This window comes from Rhinoderma darwinii, chromosome 11 (assembly GCF_050947455.1).
Source record: "Rhinoderma darwinii isolate aRhiDar2 chromosome 11, aRhiDar2.hap1, whole genome shotgun sequence".
Classification (NCBI taxonomy): Eukaryota; Metazoa; Chordata; class Amphibia; order Anura; family Rhinodermatidae; genus Rhinoderma; species Rhinoderma darwinii.
Window position 1 is genome coordinate 12,132,375 of NC_134697.1, and position 17,603 is coordinate 12,149,977.

The following is a 17,603-nucleotide window of genomic DNA, read 5'->3' on the forward strand; positions in this document are numbered from 1 at the left end:
CTGTTTTATTTAAAAAAAAAGGTGTACATAGCCTTTAAAATAAAGCTGCAGGTCCAGCTTCTGAAATCCCCGGCCAGTCATACATTACATGGCGTCCATTGAAATTAATGGCTGTCTATGTAATATATGGATGGGCCAGTAACTCTCTGGCTCATAGGGGGGGGGTCCTGACTGGGAGATTCCCCTCAATGATGACCAGCAAACGGCTTCTCTTAGTGAGTTCCAATACTGTATTAGACCAATACTAGCAGTAGTATGAAAAAAAAAAAAAAGGCATCAAGAGAAAAATCTCCCATTTGGAGTTGTTTCCATATACCCTAGCAGTAAATTCTGAGTTGATGGAGGGGGGTCCTCATCTCCCGGTCAGAGTGGGGAGCGGTTACATAGAGTGTCTCTCTCTGGAATACCTGTCCTGTCCTGTATTACACAGACAACACATTGATATGAATGAGCGCTGTGTAATACTTAATTTCCCCTGTGGCGGCGCTGTAGGGAGATTGAACACGTACTGCAGGGTTTCCCCGCATATTACAGCGGATCTCTGGGAGTTCCTGCCGGGGGGCACTTTGTCATCTGCTTATTGTCAATGAACCCTGCTAAGAAGTAGGGATTGTCCAAAGCGGATCACCCTTTAAAGGGGTTTTTCTGGGCTTAGCTAAGAGGGCTCCATAGGTGTAAATAATAAAGTATATAATATGTTCACCCGTGGTCCCGCTCCTCTTCTGTTTACATAGTATACGTGATGATGAGAAGTCGATGCAACATCACGTGACTGACACTAACAGCCAATCACCATCCTCCAAAGTGAAATGACATTCATGGTGATGACGTCACAAGCTGCGGTCACGTGACATTGCATGGGCTTCACATCTTCATGTATATATGGTTAAAAAAAAGAGGTCTGCAGCGGCGGTGGAGCGTTCACATTTTACAGCCATATTGTTTTGCGGTGCAGTTTTTCATGCCTTTTATGTGTTGTTTTTTTTAGGTTTTGGGGTTAATTTAACCCAAAAAAAACACTCATCTTCTAAAAGGGGATGAGGAGTATAATGATGGGGCTACACACCATCTACAGTGGCATGCAAGTTGAGGTTACAATACAACTATTATTATTCCCTGGGGGGGGGGGGGGGGTTTAATGCGACCTTATGACCATCAAAAAAGTTCTGACATGGGTGGAAATGTAGCAATTTTTCTTCATGTGGAATAATACATGTCGCGATGACTTAGTACCGCTTCCCTTTAGTGGAAATATAGGGGAATTAGCAGTTTGTACCGGGGTGACGGCTGTAACTAGAAAGCAGCACAGTCACAGTCTGAAGCTCCGGGACAGAACCGTTGGTAATAAAAGATAGGACTTTATATTATGGGGACCCCAGTAATATTGTCCAGCTCGGGTACTAGACAGTCGCTTTAAAGGGGTATTCCCTTATTAATCATATATGGCTTATCTACAGGTCAGTCCTGCACCTATCAAGAGTGGGCACTTGGCTTATTCCGTAGCCACCACTCCACTGAACTCTATGGAGACTGAAGAGGGTCCCAAAGTATGCAGTAAATGCTTAAGATAATAAGACCCCCCCTAACAATAACGATTAACGCCTGCTGAAGTGACTCGTGAGACTCACCTGATCCAGAAATCAGCAGCTTTGTATCTGGTATATGTGTGATGGCGGAAACTGCGGAGAATGTGTATATACTGAGGAGAGGCTGAGCTGGGGGGAAAGAAGACAACAATCATTAGTGGGATGGCAGTTTACACTATATCCTATTAGAAGATACGGGGCAGTAGTATGCGCTTTATCCTATTAGAAGATACGGGACAGTAGTATGCGCTTTATCCTATTAGAAGATACAGGACAGTAGTATGCGCTTTATCCTATTAGAAGATACGGGACAGTAGTATGCGCTTTATCCTATTAGAAGATACAGGACAGTAGTATGCGCTTTATCCTATTAGAAGATACGGGACAGTAGTATGCGCTTTATCCTATTAGAAGATACGGGGCAGTGGTATGGGCTTTATCCTATTAGAAGATACGGGACAGTAGTATGCGCTTTATCCTATTAGAAGATACGGGGCAGTAGTATGCGCTTTATCCTATTAGAAGATACGGGACAGTAGTATGCGCTTTATCCTATTAGAAGATACGGGGCAGTAGTATGCGCTTTATCCTATTAGAAGATACGGGACAGTAGTATGCGCTTTATCCTATTAGAAGATACGGGGCAGTAGTATGCGCTTTATCCTATTAGAAGATACGAGACAGTAGTATGCGCTTTATCCTATTAGAAGATACAGGACAGTAGTATGCGCTTTATCCTATTAGAAGATACGAGACAGTAGTATGCGCTTTATCCTATTAGAAGATACGGGACAGTAGTATGCGCTTTATCCTATTAGAAGATACGGGACAGTAGTATGCGCTTTATCCTATTAGAAGATACGGGACAGTAGTATGCGCTTTATCCTATTAGAAGATACGGGGCAGTAGTATGCGCTTTATCCTATTAGAAGATACGAGACAGTAGTATGCGCTTTATCCTATTAGAAGATACAGGACAGTAGTATGCGCTTTATCCTATTAGAAGATACGGGGCAGTAGTATGCGCTTTATCCTATTAGAAGATACAGGACAGTAGTATGTGCTTTATCCTATTAGAAGATACGAGACAGTAGTATGCGCTTTATCCTATTAGAAGATACGGGACAGTAGTATGCGCTTTATCCTATTAGAAGATACGGGGCAGTAGTATGCGCTTTATCCTATTAGAAGATACGGGACAGTAGTATGCGCTTTATCCTATTAGAAGATACGGGACAGTAGTATGCGCTTTATCCTATTAGAAGATACGGGACAGTAGTATGCGCTTTATCCTATTAGAAGATACGGGACAGTAGTATGCGCTTTATCCTATTAGAAGATACGGGACAGTAGTATGCGCTTTATCCTATTAGAAGATACGAGACAGTAGTATGCGCTTTATCCTATTAGAAGATACGGGACAGTAGTATGCGCTTTATCCTATTAGAAGATACGGGGCAGTAGTATGCGCTTTATCCTATTAGAAGATACGGGACAGTAGTATGCGCTTTATCCTATTAGAAGATACGGGACAGTAGTATGCGCTTTATCCTATTAGAAGATACGGGACAGTAGTATGCGCTTTATCCTATTAGAAGATACGGGGCAGTAGTATGCGCTTTATCCTATTAGAAGATACAGGACAGTAGTATGCGCTTTATCCTATTAGAAGATACGGGACAGTAGTATGCGCTTTATCCTATTAGAAGATACGGGACAGTAGTATGCGCTTTATCCTATTAGAAGATACGGGGCAGTAGTATGCGCTTTATCCTATTAGAAGATACGGGACAGTAGTATGCGCTTTATCCTATTAGAAGATACGAGACAGTAGTATGCGCTTTATCCTATTAGAAGATACGGGACAGTAGTATGCGCTTTATCCTATTAGAAGATACGGGGCAGTAGTATGCGCTTTATCCTATTAGAAGATACAGGGCAGTAGTATGCGCTTTATCCTATTAGAAGATACGGGGCAGTAGTATGCGCTTTATCCTATTAGAAGATACGGGGCAGTAGTATGCGCTTTATCCTATTAGAAGATACGGGGCAGTAGTATGCGCTTTATCCTATTAGAAGATACGGGGCAGTGGTATGCACTTTATCCTATTAGAAGATACGGGACAGTAGTATGCGCTTTATCCTATTAGAAGATACGGGGCAGTAGTATGCGCTTTATCCTATTAGAAGATACAGGACAGTGGTATGCGCTTTATCCTATTAGAAGATACGGGGCAGTGGTATGCACTTTATCCTATTAGAAGATACGGGACAGTAGTATGCGCTTTATCCTATTAGAAGATACGGGGCAGTGGTATGCGCTTTATCCTATTAGAAGATACGGGACAGTAGTATGCGCTATATCCTATTAGAAGATACGGGGCAGTAGTATGCGCTTTATCCTATTAGAAGATACGGGACAGTAGTATGCGCTTTATCCTATTAGAAGATACGGGGCAGTGGTATGCACTTTATCCTATTAGAAGATACGGGACAGTAGTATGCGCTTTATCCTATTAGAAGTTACGGGGCAGTGGTATGCGCTTTATCCTATTAGAAGATACGGGACAGTAGTATGCGCTATATCCTATTAGAAGATACGGGGCAGTAGTATGCGCTTTATCCTATTAGAAGATACGGGACAGTAGTATGCACTTTATCCTATTAGAAGATACGGGGCAGTAGTATGCGCTTTATCCTATTAGAAGATACGGAACAGTAGTATGCGCTTTATCCTATTAGACGATACGGGACAGTAGTATGCGCTTTATCCTATTAGAAGATACGGGACAGTAGTATGCGCTTTATCCTATTAGAAGATACGGGGCAGTAGTATGCGCTTTATCCTATTAGAAGATACAGGACAGTAGTATGCGCTTTATCCTATTAGAAGATACGGGACAGTAGTATGCGCTTTATCCTATTAGAAGATACGGGACAGTAGTATGCGCTTTATCCTATTAGAAGATACGGGACAGTAGTATGCGCTTTATCCTATTAGAAGATACGGGACAGTAGTATGCGCTTTATCCTATTAGAAGATACGGGACAGTAGTATGCGCTTTATCCTATTAGAAGATATGGGACAGTAGTATGCGCTTTATCCTATTAGAAGATACGGGACAGTAGTATGCGCTTTATCCTATTAGAAGATACGGGACAGTAGTATGCGCTTTATCCTATTAGAAGATACGGGGCAGTAGTATGCGCTTTATCCTATTAGAAGATACGGGACAGTAGTATGCGCTTTATCCTATTAGAAGATACGGGGCAGTGGTATGCGCTTTATCCTATTAGAAGATACGGGACAGTAGTATGCGCTTTATCCTATTAGAAGATACGGGGCAGTGGTATGCACTTTATCCTATTAGAAGATACGGGACAGTAGTATGCGCTTTATCCTATTAGAAGATACGAGACAGTAGTATGCGCTTTATCCTATTAGAAGATACGGGGCAGTGGTATGCGCTTTATCCTATTAGAAGATACGGGACAGTAGTATGCGCTTTATCCTATTAGAAGATACGGGGCAGTGGTATGCGCTTTATCCTATTAGAAGATACGGGACAGTAGTATGCGCTATATCCTATTAGAAGATACGGGGCAGTAGTATGTGCTTTATCCTATTAGACGATACGGGACAGTAGTATGCGCTTTATCCTATTAGAAGATACGGGACAGTAGTATGCACTTTATCCTATTAGAAGATACGGGGCAGTAGTATGCGCTTTATCCTATTAGAAGATACGGGGCAGTAGTATGCGCTTTATCCTATTAGAAGATACGGGACAGTAGTATGCGCTTTATCCTATTAGAAGATACGGGACAGTAGTATGCACTTTATCCTATTAGAAGATACGGGGCAGTAGTATGCGCTTTATCCTATTAGAAGATACGGAACAGTAGTATGCGCTTTATCCTATTAGAAGATACGGGACAGTAGTATGCGCTTTATCCTATTAGAAGATACGGGGCAGTAGTATGCGCTTTATCCTATTAGAAGATACGGGATAGTAGTATGCACTTTATCCTATTAGAAGATACGGGGCAGTAGTATGCACTTTATCCTATTAGAAGATACGGGGCAGTAGTATGCGCTTTATCCTATTAGAAGATACGGAACAGTAGTATGCGCTTTATCCTATTAGAAGATACGGGACAGTAGTATGCGCTTTATCCTATTAGAAGATACGGGGCAGTAGTATGCGCTTTATCCTATTAGAAGATACGGGACAGTAGTATGCGCTTTATCCTATTAGAAGATACGGGACAGTGGTATGCGCTTTATCCTATTAGAAGATACGGGACAGTAGTATGCGCTTTATCCTATTAGAAGATACGGGATAGTAGTATGCACTTTATCCTATTAGAAGATACGGGGCAGTAGTATGCGCTTTATCCTATTAGAAGATACGGGACAGTAGTATGCGCTTTATCCTATTAGAAGATACGGGACAGTGGTATGCGCTTTATCCTATTAGAAGATACGGGACAGTAGTATGCGCTTTATCCTATTAGAAGATACGGGATAGTAGTATGCACTTTATCCTATTAGAAGATACGGGGCAGTAGTATGCGCTTTATCCTATTAGAAGATACGGGGCAGTAGTATGCGCTTTATCCTATTAGAAGATACGGGACAGTAGTATGCGCTTTATCCTATTAGAAGATACGGGACAGTAGTATGCGCTTTATCCTATTAGAAGATACGGGATAGTAGTATGCACTTTATCCTATTAGAAGATACGGGACAGTAGTATGCGCTTTATCCTATTAGAAGATACGGGACAGTAGTATGCGCTTTATCCTATTAGAAGATACGGGGCAGTAGTATGCGCTTTATCCTATTAGAAGATACGGGACAGTAGTATGCGCTTTATCCTATTAGAAGATACAGGACAGTAGTATGCGCTTTATCCTATTAGAAGATACGGGACAGTAGTATGCGCTTTATCCTATTAGAAGATACGGGGCAGTAGTATGCGCTTTATCCTATTAGAAGATACGGGGCAGTAGTATGCGCTTTATCCTATTAGAAGATACGGGGCAGTAGTATGCGCTTTATCCTATTAGAAGATACGGGACAGTAGTATGCGCTTTATCCTATTAGAAGATACGGGACAGTAGTATGCGCTTTATCCTATTAGAAGATACGGGACAGTAGTATGCGCTTTATCCTATTAGAAGATACGGGGCAGTAGTATGCGCTTTATCCTATTAGAAGATACGGGACAGTAGTATGCGCTTTATCCTATTAGAAGATACGGGACAGTAGTATGCGCTTTATCCTATTAGAAGATACGGGACAGTAGTATGCGCTTTATCCTATTAGAAGATACGGGGCAGTAGTATGCGCTTTATCCTATTAGAAGATACAGGACAGTAGTATGCGCTTTATCCTATTAGAAGATACGGGACAGTAGTATGCGCTTTATCCTATTAGACGATACGAGACAGTAGTATGCGCTTTATCCTATTAGAAGATACGGGACAGTAATATGCGCTTTATCCTATTAGAAGATACGGGACAGTAGTATGCGCTTTATCCTATTAGAAGATACGGGGCAGTAGTATGCGCTTTATCCTATTAGAAGATACGGGTCAGTAGTATGCGCTTTATCCTATTAGAAGATACAAGACAGTAGTATGCGCTTTATCCTATTAGAAGATACGGGACAGTAGTATGCGCTTTATCCTATTAGAAGATACGGGGCAGTAGTATGCGCTTTATCCTATTAGAAGATACGGGACAGTAGTACGCGCTATATCCTATTAGAAGATACGGGACAGTAGTATGCGCTTTATCCTATTAGAAGATACGGGGCAGTAGTATGCGCTTTATCCTATTAGAAGATACGGGGCAGTAGTATGCGCTTTATCCTATTAGAAGATACAGGACAGTAGTATGCGCTTTATCCTATTAGAAGATACGGGGCAGTAGTATGCACTTTATCCTATTAGAAGATACAGGACAGTAGTATGCGCTTTATCCTATTAGAAGATACGGGACAGTAGTATGCGCTTTATCCTATTAGAAGATACAAGACAGTAGTATGCGCTTTATCCTATTAGAAGATACAAGACAGTAGTATGCGCTTTATCCTATTAGACGATACGGGACAGTAGTATGCGCTTTATCCTATTAGACGATACGGGACAGTAGTATGCGCTTTATCCTATTAGAAGATACGGGACAGTAGTATGCGCTTTATCCTATTAGAAGATACGGGGCAGTAGTATGCGCTTTATCCTATTAGAAGATACAAGACAGTAGTATGCACTTTATCCTATTAGAAGATACGGGGCAGTAGTATGCGCTTTATCCTATTAGAAGATACGGGACAGTAGTATGCGCTTTATCCTATTAGAAGATACGGGACAGTAGTATGCGCTTTATCCTATTAGAAGATACAGGACAGTAGTATGCGCTTTATCCTATTAGAAGATACAAGACAGTAGTATGCGCTTTATCCTATTAGAAGATACGGGGCAGTAGTATGCGCTTTATCCTATTAGAAGATACGGGACAGTAGTATGCGCTTTATCCTATTAGAAGATGCGGGACAGTAGTATGCGCTTTATCCTATTAGAAGATACAGGACAGTAGTATGCGCTTTATCCTATTAGAAGATACGGGACAGTAGTATGCACTTTATCCTATTAGACGATACGGGACAGTAGTATGCGCTTTATCCTATTAGAAGATACGGGACAGTAGTATGCACTTTATCCTATTAGAAGATACGGGACAGTAGTATGCGCTTTATCCTATTAGACGATACGGGACAGTAGTATGCGCTTTATCCTATTAGAAGATACGGGACAGTAGTATGCGCTTTATCCTATTAGAAGATACGGGGCAGTAGTATGCGCTTTATCCTATTAGAAGATACGGGACAGTAGTATGCGCTTTATCCTATTAGAAGATACGGGACAGTAGTATGCGCTTTATCCTATTAGAAGATACGGGGCAGTAGTATGCGCTTTATCCTATTAGAAGATACGGGACAGTAGTATGCGCTTTATCCTATTAGAAGATACGGGACAGTAGTATGCGCTTTATCCTATTAGAAGATACGGGACAGTAGTATGCGCTTTATCCTATTAGAAGATACGGGGCAGTAGTATGCGCTTTATCCTATTAGAAGATACGAGACAGTAGTATGCGCTTTATCCTATTAGAAGATACGGGACAGTAGTATGCGCTTTATCCTATTAGAAGATACGGGGCAGTAGTATGCACTTTATCCTATTAGAAGATACAAGACAGTAGTATGCGCTTTATCCTATTAGAAGATACGGGGCAGTAGTATGCGCTTTATCCTATTAGAAGATACAGGACAGTAGTATGCGCTTTATCCTATTAGAAGATACGGGACAGTAGTATGCGCTTTATCCTATTAGAAGATACGGGACAGTAGTATGCGCTTTATCCTATTAGAAGATACGGGGCAGTAGTATGCGCTATATCCTATTAGACGATACAGGACAGTAGTATGCGCTTTATCCTATTAGAAGATACGGGACAGTAGTATGCGCTTTATCCTATTAGAAGATACAGGACAGTAGTATGCGCTTTATCCTATTAGAAGATACGGGACAGTAGTATGCACTTTATCCTATTAGAAGATACGGGGCAGTGGTATGCGCTTTATCCTATTAGAAGATACGGGGCAGTAGTATGCGCTTTATCCTATTAGAAGATACGGGGCAGTAGTATGCACTTTATCCTATTAGAAGATACAAGACAGTAGTATGCGCTTTATCCTATTAGAAGATACGAGACAGTAGTATGCGCTTTATCCTATTAGAAGATACGGGGCAGTAGTATGCGCTTTATCCTATTAGAAGATACGGGACAGTAGTATGCGCTTTATCCTATTAGAAGATACGGGGCAGTAGTATGCGCTTTATCCTATTAGAAGATATGGGACAGTAGTATGCGCTTTATCCTATTAGAAGATACGGGACAGTAGTATGCGCTTTATCCTATTAGAAGATACAGGACAGTAGTATGCGCTTTATCCTATTAGAAGATACGGGACAGTAGTATGCGCTTTATCCTATTAGAAGATACGGGACAGTAGTATGCGCTTTATCCTATTAGACGATACAGGACAGTAGTATGCGCTTTATCCTATTAGAAGATACAGGACAGTAGTATGCGCTTTATCCTATTAGAAGATACGGGACAGTAGTATGCGCTTTATCCTATTAGAAGATACGGGACAGTAGTATGCGCTTTATCCTATTAGAAGATACAAGACAGTAGTATGCTCTTTATCCTATTAGAAGATACGGGACAGTAGTATGCGCTTTATCCTATTAGAAGATACGGACAGTAGTATGCGCTTTATCCTATTAGAAGATACGGGGCAGTAGTATGCGCTTTATCCTATTAGAAGATACGGGGCAGTAGTATGCACTTTATCCTATTAGAAGATACGGGACAGTAGTATGCGCTTTATCCTATTAGAAGATACAGGACAGTAGTATGCGCTTTATCCTATTAGAAGATACGGGGCAGTAGTATGCGCTTTATCCTATTAGAAGATACGAGACAGTAGTATGCGCTTTATCCTATTAGACGATACGGGACAGTAGTATGCGCTTTATCCTATTAGAAGATACGAGACAGTAGTATGCGCTTTATCCTATTAGAAGATACGAGACAGTAGTATGCGCTTTATCCTATTAGAAGATACGGGACAGTAGTATGCGCTTTATCCTATTAGAAGATACGGGACAGTAGTATGCGCTTTATCCTATTAGAAGATACGGGACAGTAGTATGCGCTTTATCCTATTAGAAGATACGGGACAGTAGTATGCGCTTTATCCTATTAGAAGATACGAGACAGTAGTATGCGCTTTATCCTATTAGAAGATACGGGACAGTAGTATGCGCTTTATCCTATTAGAAGATACGGGGCAGTAGTATGCGCTATATCCTATTAGACGATACAGGACAGTAGTATGCGCTTTATCCTATTAGAAGATACGGGACAGTAGTATGCGCTTTATCCTATTAGAAGATACGGGGCAGTAGTATGCACTTTATCCTATTAGAAGATACAAGACAGTAGTATGCGCTTTATCCTATTAGAAGATACAGGACAGTAGTATGCGCTTTATCCTATTAGACGATACGGGACAGTAGTATGCGCTTTATCCTATTAGAAGATACGGGACAGTAGTATGCGCTTTATCCTATTAGAAGATACGGGGCAGTAGTATGCGCTTTATCCTATTAGAAGATACGGGACAGTAGTATGCGCTTTATCCTATTAGAAGATACGGGACAGTAGTATGCGCTTTATCCTATTAGAAGATACGGGGCAGTAGTATGCGCTTTATCCTATTAGAAGATACGGGACAGTAGTATGCGCTTTATCCTATTAGAAGATACGGGACAGTAGTATGCGCTTTATCCTATTAGAAGATACGGGACAGTAGTATGCGCTTTATCCTATTAGAAGATACGGGGCAGTAGTATGCGCTTTATCCTATTAGAAGATACGGGACAGTAGTATGCGCTTTATCCTATTAGAAGATACGGGACAGTAGTATGCGCTTTATCCTATTAGAAGATACGGGGCAGTAGTATGCGCTTTATCCTATTAGAAGATACGGGACAGTAGTATGCGCTTTATCCTATTAGAAGATACGGGGCAGTAGTATGCGCTTTATCCTATTAGACGATACGGGACAGTAGTATGCGCTTTATCCTATTAGAAGATACGGGACAGTAGTATGCGCTTTATCCTATTAGAAGATACAGGACAGTAGTATGCGCTTTATCCTATTAGAAGATACGGGGCAGTAGTATGCACTTTATCCTATTAGAAGATACGGGACAGTAGTATGCACTTTATCCTATTAGAAGATACGGGGCAGTAGTATGCGCTTTATCCTATTAGAAGATACGGGACAGTAGTATGCGCTTTATCCTATTAGAAGATACGGGACAGTAGTATGCGCTTTATCCTATTAGAAGATACGGGGCAGTAGTATGCGCTTTATCCTATTAGAAGATACGGGACAGTAGTATGCGCTTTATCCTATTAGAAGATACGGGGCAGTAGTATGCGCTTTATCCTATTAGACGATACGAGACAGTAGTATGCGCTTTATCCTATTAGAAGATACAGGACAGTAGTATGCGCTTTATCCTATTAGAAGATACGGGACAGTAGTATGCGCTTTATCCTATTAGAAGATACGGGACAGTAGTATGCGCTTTATCCTATTAGAAGATACGGGACAGTAGTATGCACTTTATCCTATTAGACGATACGGGACAGTAGTATGCACTTTATCCTATTAGACGATACGGGGCAGTAGTATGCACTTTATCCTATTAGACGATACGGGGCAGTAGTATGCGCTTTATCCTATTAGAAGATACGGGACAGTAGTATGCGCTTTATCCTATTAGAAGATACGGGACAGTAGTATGCGCTTTATCCTATTAGAAGATACGGGACAGTAGTATGCGCTTTATCCTATTAGAAGATACGGGACAGTAGTATGCGCTTTATCCTATTAGAAGATACGGGACAGTAGTATGCGCTTTATCCTATTAGAAGATACGGGACAGTAGTATGCGCTTTATCCTATTAGAAGATACGGGACAGTAGTATGCGCTTTATCCTATTAGAAGATACGAGACAGTAGTATGCGCTTTATCCTATTAGAAGATACCGGACAGTAGTATGCGCTTTATCCTATTAGACGATACGGGGCAGTAGTATGCGCTTTATCCTATTAGAAGATACGGGACAGTAGTATGCGCTTTATCCTATTAGAAGATACGGGACAGTAGTATGCGCTTTATCCTATTAGAAGATACGGGGCAGTAGTATGCGCTTTATCCTATTAGAAGATACGGGACAGTAGTATGCGCTTTATCCTATTAGAAGATACAGGACAGTAGTATGCGCTTTATCCTATTAGAAGATACGGGACAGTAGTATGCGCTTTATCCTATTAGAAGATACAGGACAGTAGTATGCGCTTTATCCTATTAGAAGATACAGGACAGTAGTATGCGCTTTATCCTATTAGAAGATACGGGACAGTAGTATGCGCTTTATCCTATTAGACGATACGGGACAGTAGTATGCGCTTTATCCTATTAGAAGATACAGGACAGTAGTATGCGCTTTATCCTATTAGAAGATACGGGACAGTAGTATGCGCTTTATCCTATTAGAAGATACGGGGCAGTAGTATGCACTTTATCCTATTAGAAGATACGGGGCAGTAGTATGCGCTTTATCCTATTAGAAGATACGGGACAGTAGTATGCGCTTTATCCTATTAGAAGATACGGGACAGTAGTATGCGCTTTATCCTATTAGACGATACGGGACAGTAGTATGCGCTTTATCCTATTAGAAGATACGGGACAGTAGTATGCGCTTTATCCTATTAGAAGATACGGGGCAGTAGTATGCGCTTTATCCTATTAGACGATACGGGACAGTAGTATGCGCTTTATCCTATTAGAAGATACGGGACAGTAGTATGCGCTTTATCCTATTAGAAGATACGGGGCAGTAGTATGCGCTTTATCCTATTAGACGATACGGGACAGTAGTATGCGCTTTATCCTATTAGAAGATACGGGACAGTAGTATGCGCTTTATCCTATTAGAAGATACGGGGCAGTAGTATGCGCTTTATCCTATTAGAAGATACGGGACAGTAGTATGCGCTTTATCCTATTAGAAGATACGGGACAGTAGTATGCGCTTTATCCTATTAGAAGATACGGGGCAGTAGTATGCGCTTTATCCTATTAGAAGATACGGGACAGTAGTATGCGCTTTATCCTATTAGACGATACGAGACAGTAGTATGCGCTTTATCCTATTAGAAGATACGGGGCAGTAGTATGCGCTTTATCCTATTAGAAGATACGGGGCAGTAGTATGCGCTTTATCCTATTAGAAGATAAGGGGCAGTAGTATGCGCTTTATCCTATTAGAGGATACGGGACAGTAGTATGCGCTTTATCCTATTAGAAGATACGGGACAGTAGTATGCGCTTTATCCTATTAGAAGATACGGGACAGTAGTATGCGCTTTATCCTATTAGAAGATACGGGACAGTAGTATGCGCTTTATCCTATTAGAAGATACGGGACAGTAGTATGCGCTTTATCCTATTAGAAGATACGGGACAGTAGTATGCGCTTTATCCTATTAGAAGATACGGGACAGTAGTATGCGCTTTATCCTATTAGAAGATACGGGACAGTAGTATGCGCTTTATCCTATTAGAAGATACGAGACAGTAGTATGCGCTTTATCCTATTAGAAGATACAGGACAGTAGTATGCGCTTTATCCTATTAGAAGATACGGGACAGTAGTATGCGCTTTATCCTATTAGAAGATACGGGGCAGTAGTATGCGCTTTATCCTATTAGAAGATACGGGACAGTAGTATGCGCTTTATCCTATTAGAAGATACGGGGCAGTAGTATGCGCTTTATCCTATTAGAAGATACAGGACAGTAGTATGCGCTTTATCCTATTAGAAGATACGGGACAGTAGTATGCGCTTTATCCTATTAGAAGATACGGGACAGTAGTATGCGCTTTATCCTATTAGAAGATACCGGACAGTAGTATGCGCTTTATCCTATTAGAAGATACCGGACAGTAGTATGCGCTTTATCCTATTAGAAGATACCGGACAGTAGTATGCGCTTTATCCTATTAGAAGATACGGGGCAGTAGTATGCGCTTTATCCTATTAGAAGATACGGGACAGTAGTATGCGCTTTATCCTATTAGAAGATACGGGGCAGTAGTGTGCGCTTTATCCTATTAGACGATACGAGACAGTAGTATGCGCTTTATCCTATTAGAAGATACGGGACAGTAGTATGCGCTTTATCCTATTAGAAGATACGGGACAGTAGTATGCGCTTTATCCTATTAGAAGATACGGGACAGTAGTATGCGCTTTATCCTATTAGAAGATACGGGGCAGTAGTATGCGCTTTATCCTATTAGAAGATACGGGACAGTAGTATGCGCTTTATCCTATTAGAAGATACGAGACAGTAGTATGCGCTTTATCCTATTAGAAGATACGAGACAGTAGTATGCGCTTTATCCTATTAGAAGATACGGGACAGTAGTATGCGCTTTATCCTATTAGAAGATACGGGACAGTAGTATGCGCTTTATCCTATTAGAAGATACAGGACAGTAGTATGCGCTTTATCCTATTAGAAGATACAGGACAGTAGTATGCGCTTTATCCTATTAGAAGATACGGGACAGTAGTATGCGCTTTATCCTATTAGAAGATACGAGACAGTAGTATGCGCTTTATCCTATTAGAAGATACAGGACAGTAGTATGCGCTATATCCTATTAGAAGATACGGGACAGTAGTATGCGCTATATCCTATTAGAAGATACGGGGCAGTAGTATGCGCTTTATCCTATTAGAAGATACGGGACAGTAGTATGCACTTTATCCTATTAGAAGATACAGGACAGTAGTATGCGCTTTATCCTATTAGAAGATACGGGACAGTAGTATGCGCTTTATCCTATTAGAAGATACAGGACAGTAGTATGCACTTTATCCTATTAGAAGATACAGGACAGTAGTATGCGCTTTATCCTATTAGAAGATACGGGGCAGTAGTATGCGCTTTATCCTATTAGAAGATACGGGACAGTAGTATGCGCTTTATCCTATTAGAAGATACGGGACAGTAGTATGCGCTTTATCCTATTAGACGATACGGGACAGTAGTATGCGCTTTATCCTATTAGAAGATACGGGACAGTAGTATGCGCTTTATCCTATTAGACGATACGGGACAGTAGTATGCGCTATATCCTATTAGAAGATACGGGACAGTAGTACGCGCTTTATCCTATTAGAAGATACGGGACAGTAGTATGCGCTTTATCCTATTAGAAGATACGGGACAGTAGTATGCGCTTTATCCTATTAGAAGATACGGGGCAGTAGTATGCGCTTTATCCTATTAGAAGATACGGGACAGTAGTATGCGCTTTATCCTATTAGAAGATACGGGGCAGTAGTATGCGCTTTATCCTATTAGAAGATACGGGGCAGTAGTATGCGCTTTATCCTATTAGAAGATACGGGACAGTAGTATGCGCTTTATCCTATTAGAAGATACGGGACAGTAGTATGCGCTTTATCCTATTAGAAGATACGGGGCAGTAGTATGCGCTATATCCTATTAGAAGATACGGGACAGTGGTATGCGCTTTATCCTATTAGAAGATACGGGACAGTAGTATGCGCTTTATCCTATTAGAAGATACGGGACAGTAGTATGCGCTTTATCCTATTAGAAGATACGGGGCAGTAGTATGCGCTTTATCCTATTAGAAGATACGGGACAGTAGTATGCGCTTTATCCTATTAGAAGATACGGGACAGTAGTATGCGCTTTATCCTATTAGAAGATACGGGACAGTAGTATGCGCTTTATCCTATTAGAAGATACGGGACAGTAGTATGCGCTTTATCCTATTAGAAGATACGGGGCAGTAGTATGCGCTTTATCCTATTAGAAGATACGGGACAGTAGTATGCGCTTTATCCTATTAGAAGATACGGGGCAGTAGTATGCGCTATATCCTATTAGAAGATACGGGACAGTAGTATGCGCTTTATCCTATTAGAAGATACGGGACAGTAGTATGCACTTTATCCTATTAGACGATACAGGACAGTAGTATGCGCTTTATCCTATTAGAAGATACGGGGCAGTAGTATGCGCTTTATCCTATTAGAAGATACGGGGCAGTAGTATGTGCTTTATCCTATTAGAAGATACGGGACAGTAGTATGCGCTTTATCCTATTAGAAGATACGGGACAGTAGTATGCGCTTTATCCTATTAGAAGATACGGGACAGTAGTATGCGCTTTATCCTATTAGAAGATACGGGACAGTAGTATGCGCTTTATCCTATTAGAAGATACGGGACAGTAGTATGCGCTTTATCCTATTAGAAGATACGGGACAGTAGTATGCGCTTTATCCTATTAGAAGATACGGGGCAGTAGTATGCGCTTTATCCTATTAGAAGATACAGGACAGTAGTATGCGCTTTATCCTATTAGAAGATACGGGACAGTAGTATGCGCTTTATCCTATTAGAAGATACGGGACAGTAGTATGCGCTTTATCCTATTAGAAGATACGGGACAGTAGTATGCGCTTTATCCTATTAGAAGATACGGGGCAGTAGTATGCGCTTTATCCTATTAGAAGATACGGGACAGTAGTATGCGCTTTATCCTATTAGAAGATACGGGACAGTAGTATGCGCTTTATCCTATTAGAAGATACGGGACAGTAGTATGCGCTTTATCCTATTAGAAGATACGGGGCAGTAGTATGCGCTTTATCCTATTAGAAGATACAGGACAGTAGTATGCGCTTTATCCTATTAGAAGATACGGGACAGTAGTATGCGCTTTATCCTATTAGAAGATACGGGGCAGTAGTATGCGCTTTATCCTATTAGACGATACGGGACAGTAGTATGCGCTTTATCCTATTAGACGATACGAGACAGTAGTATGCGCTTTATCCTATTAGACGATACGAGACAGTAGTATGCGCTTTATCCTATTAGAAGATACGGGGCAGTAGTATGCGCTTTATCCTATTAGAAGATACGGGACAGTAGTATGCGCTTTATCCTATTAGAAGATACGGGGCAGTAGTATGCGCTTTATCCTATTAGACGATACGAGACAGTAGTATGCGCTTTATCCTATTAGAAGATACGGGGCAGTAGTATGCGCTTTATCCTATTAGACGATACGGGACAGTAGTATGCGCTTTATCCTATTAGAAGATACGGGACAGTAGTATGCGCTTTATCCTATTAGACGATACGGGACAGTAGTATGCGCTATATCCTATTAGAAGATACGGGACAGTAGTATGCGCTTTATCCTATTAGACGATACGGGACAGTAGTATGCGCTATATC

General features: G+C 41.1%; 1 protein-coding gene across 1 annotated transcript in view; it reads right to left on the bottom strand.

Moving 5' to 3' along the window:
• LOC142663869 (uncharacterized) overlaps nt 1–17,603 on the bottom strand; it is a 167,914-nt gene that overhangs the window by 19,216 nt on the left and 131,095 nt on the right. The window contains exon 6 of the mRNA XM_075842702.1: nt 1,629–1,715. Coding sequence (XP_075698817.1) covers nt 1,629–1,715 — 87 coding nt within the window. The remainder of the gene's footprint in view (nt 1–1,628; nt 1,716–17,603) is intronic.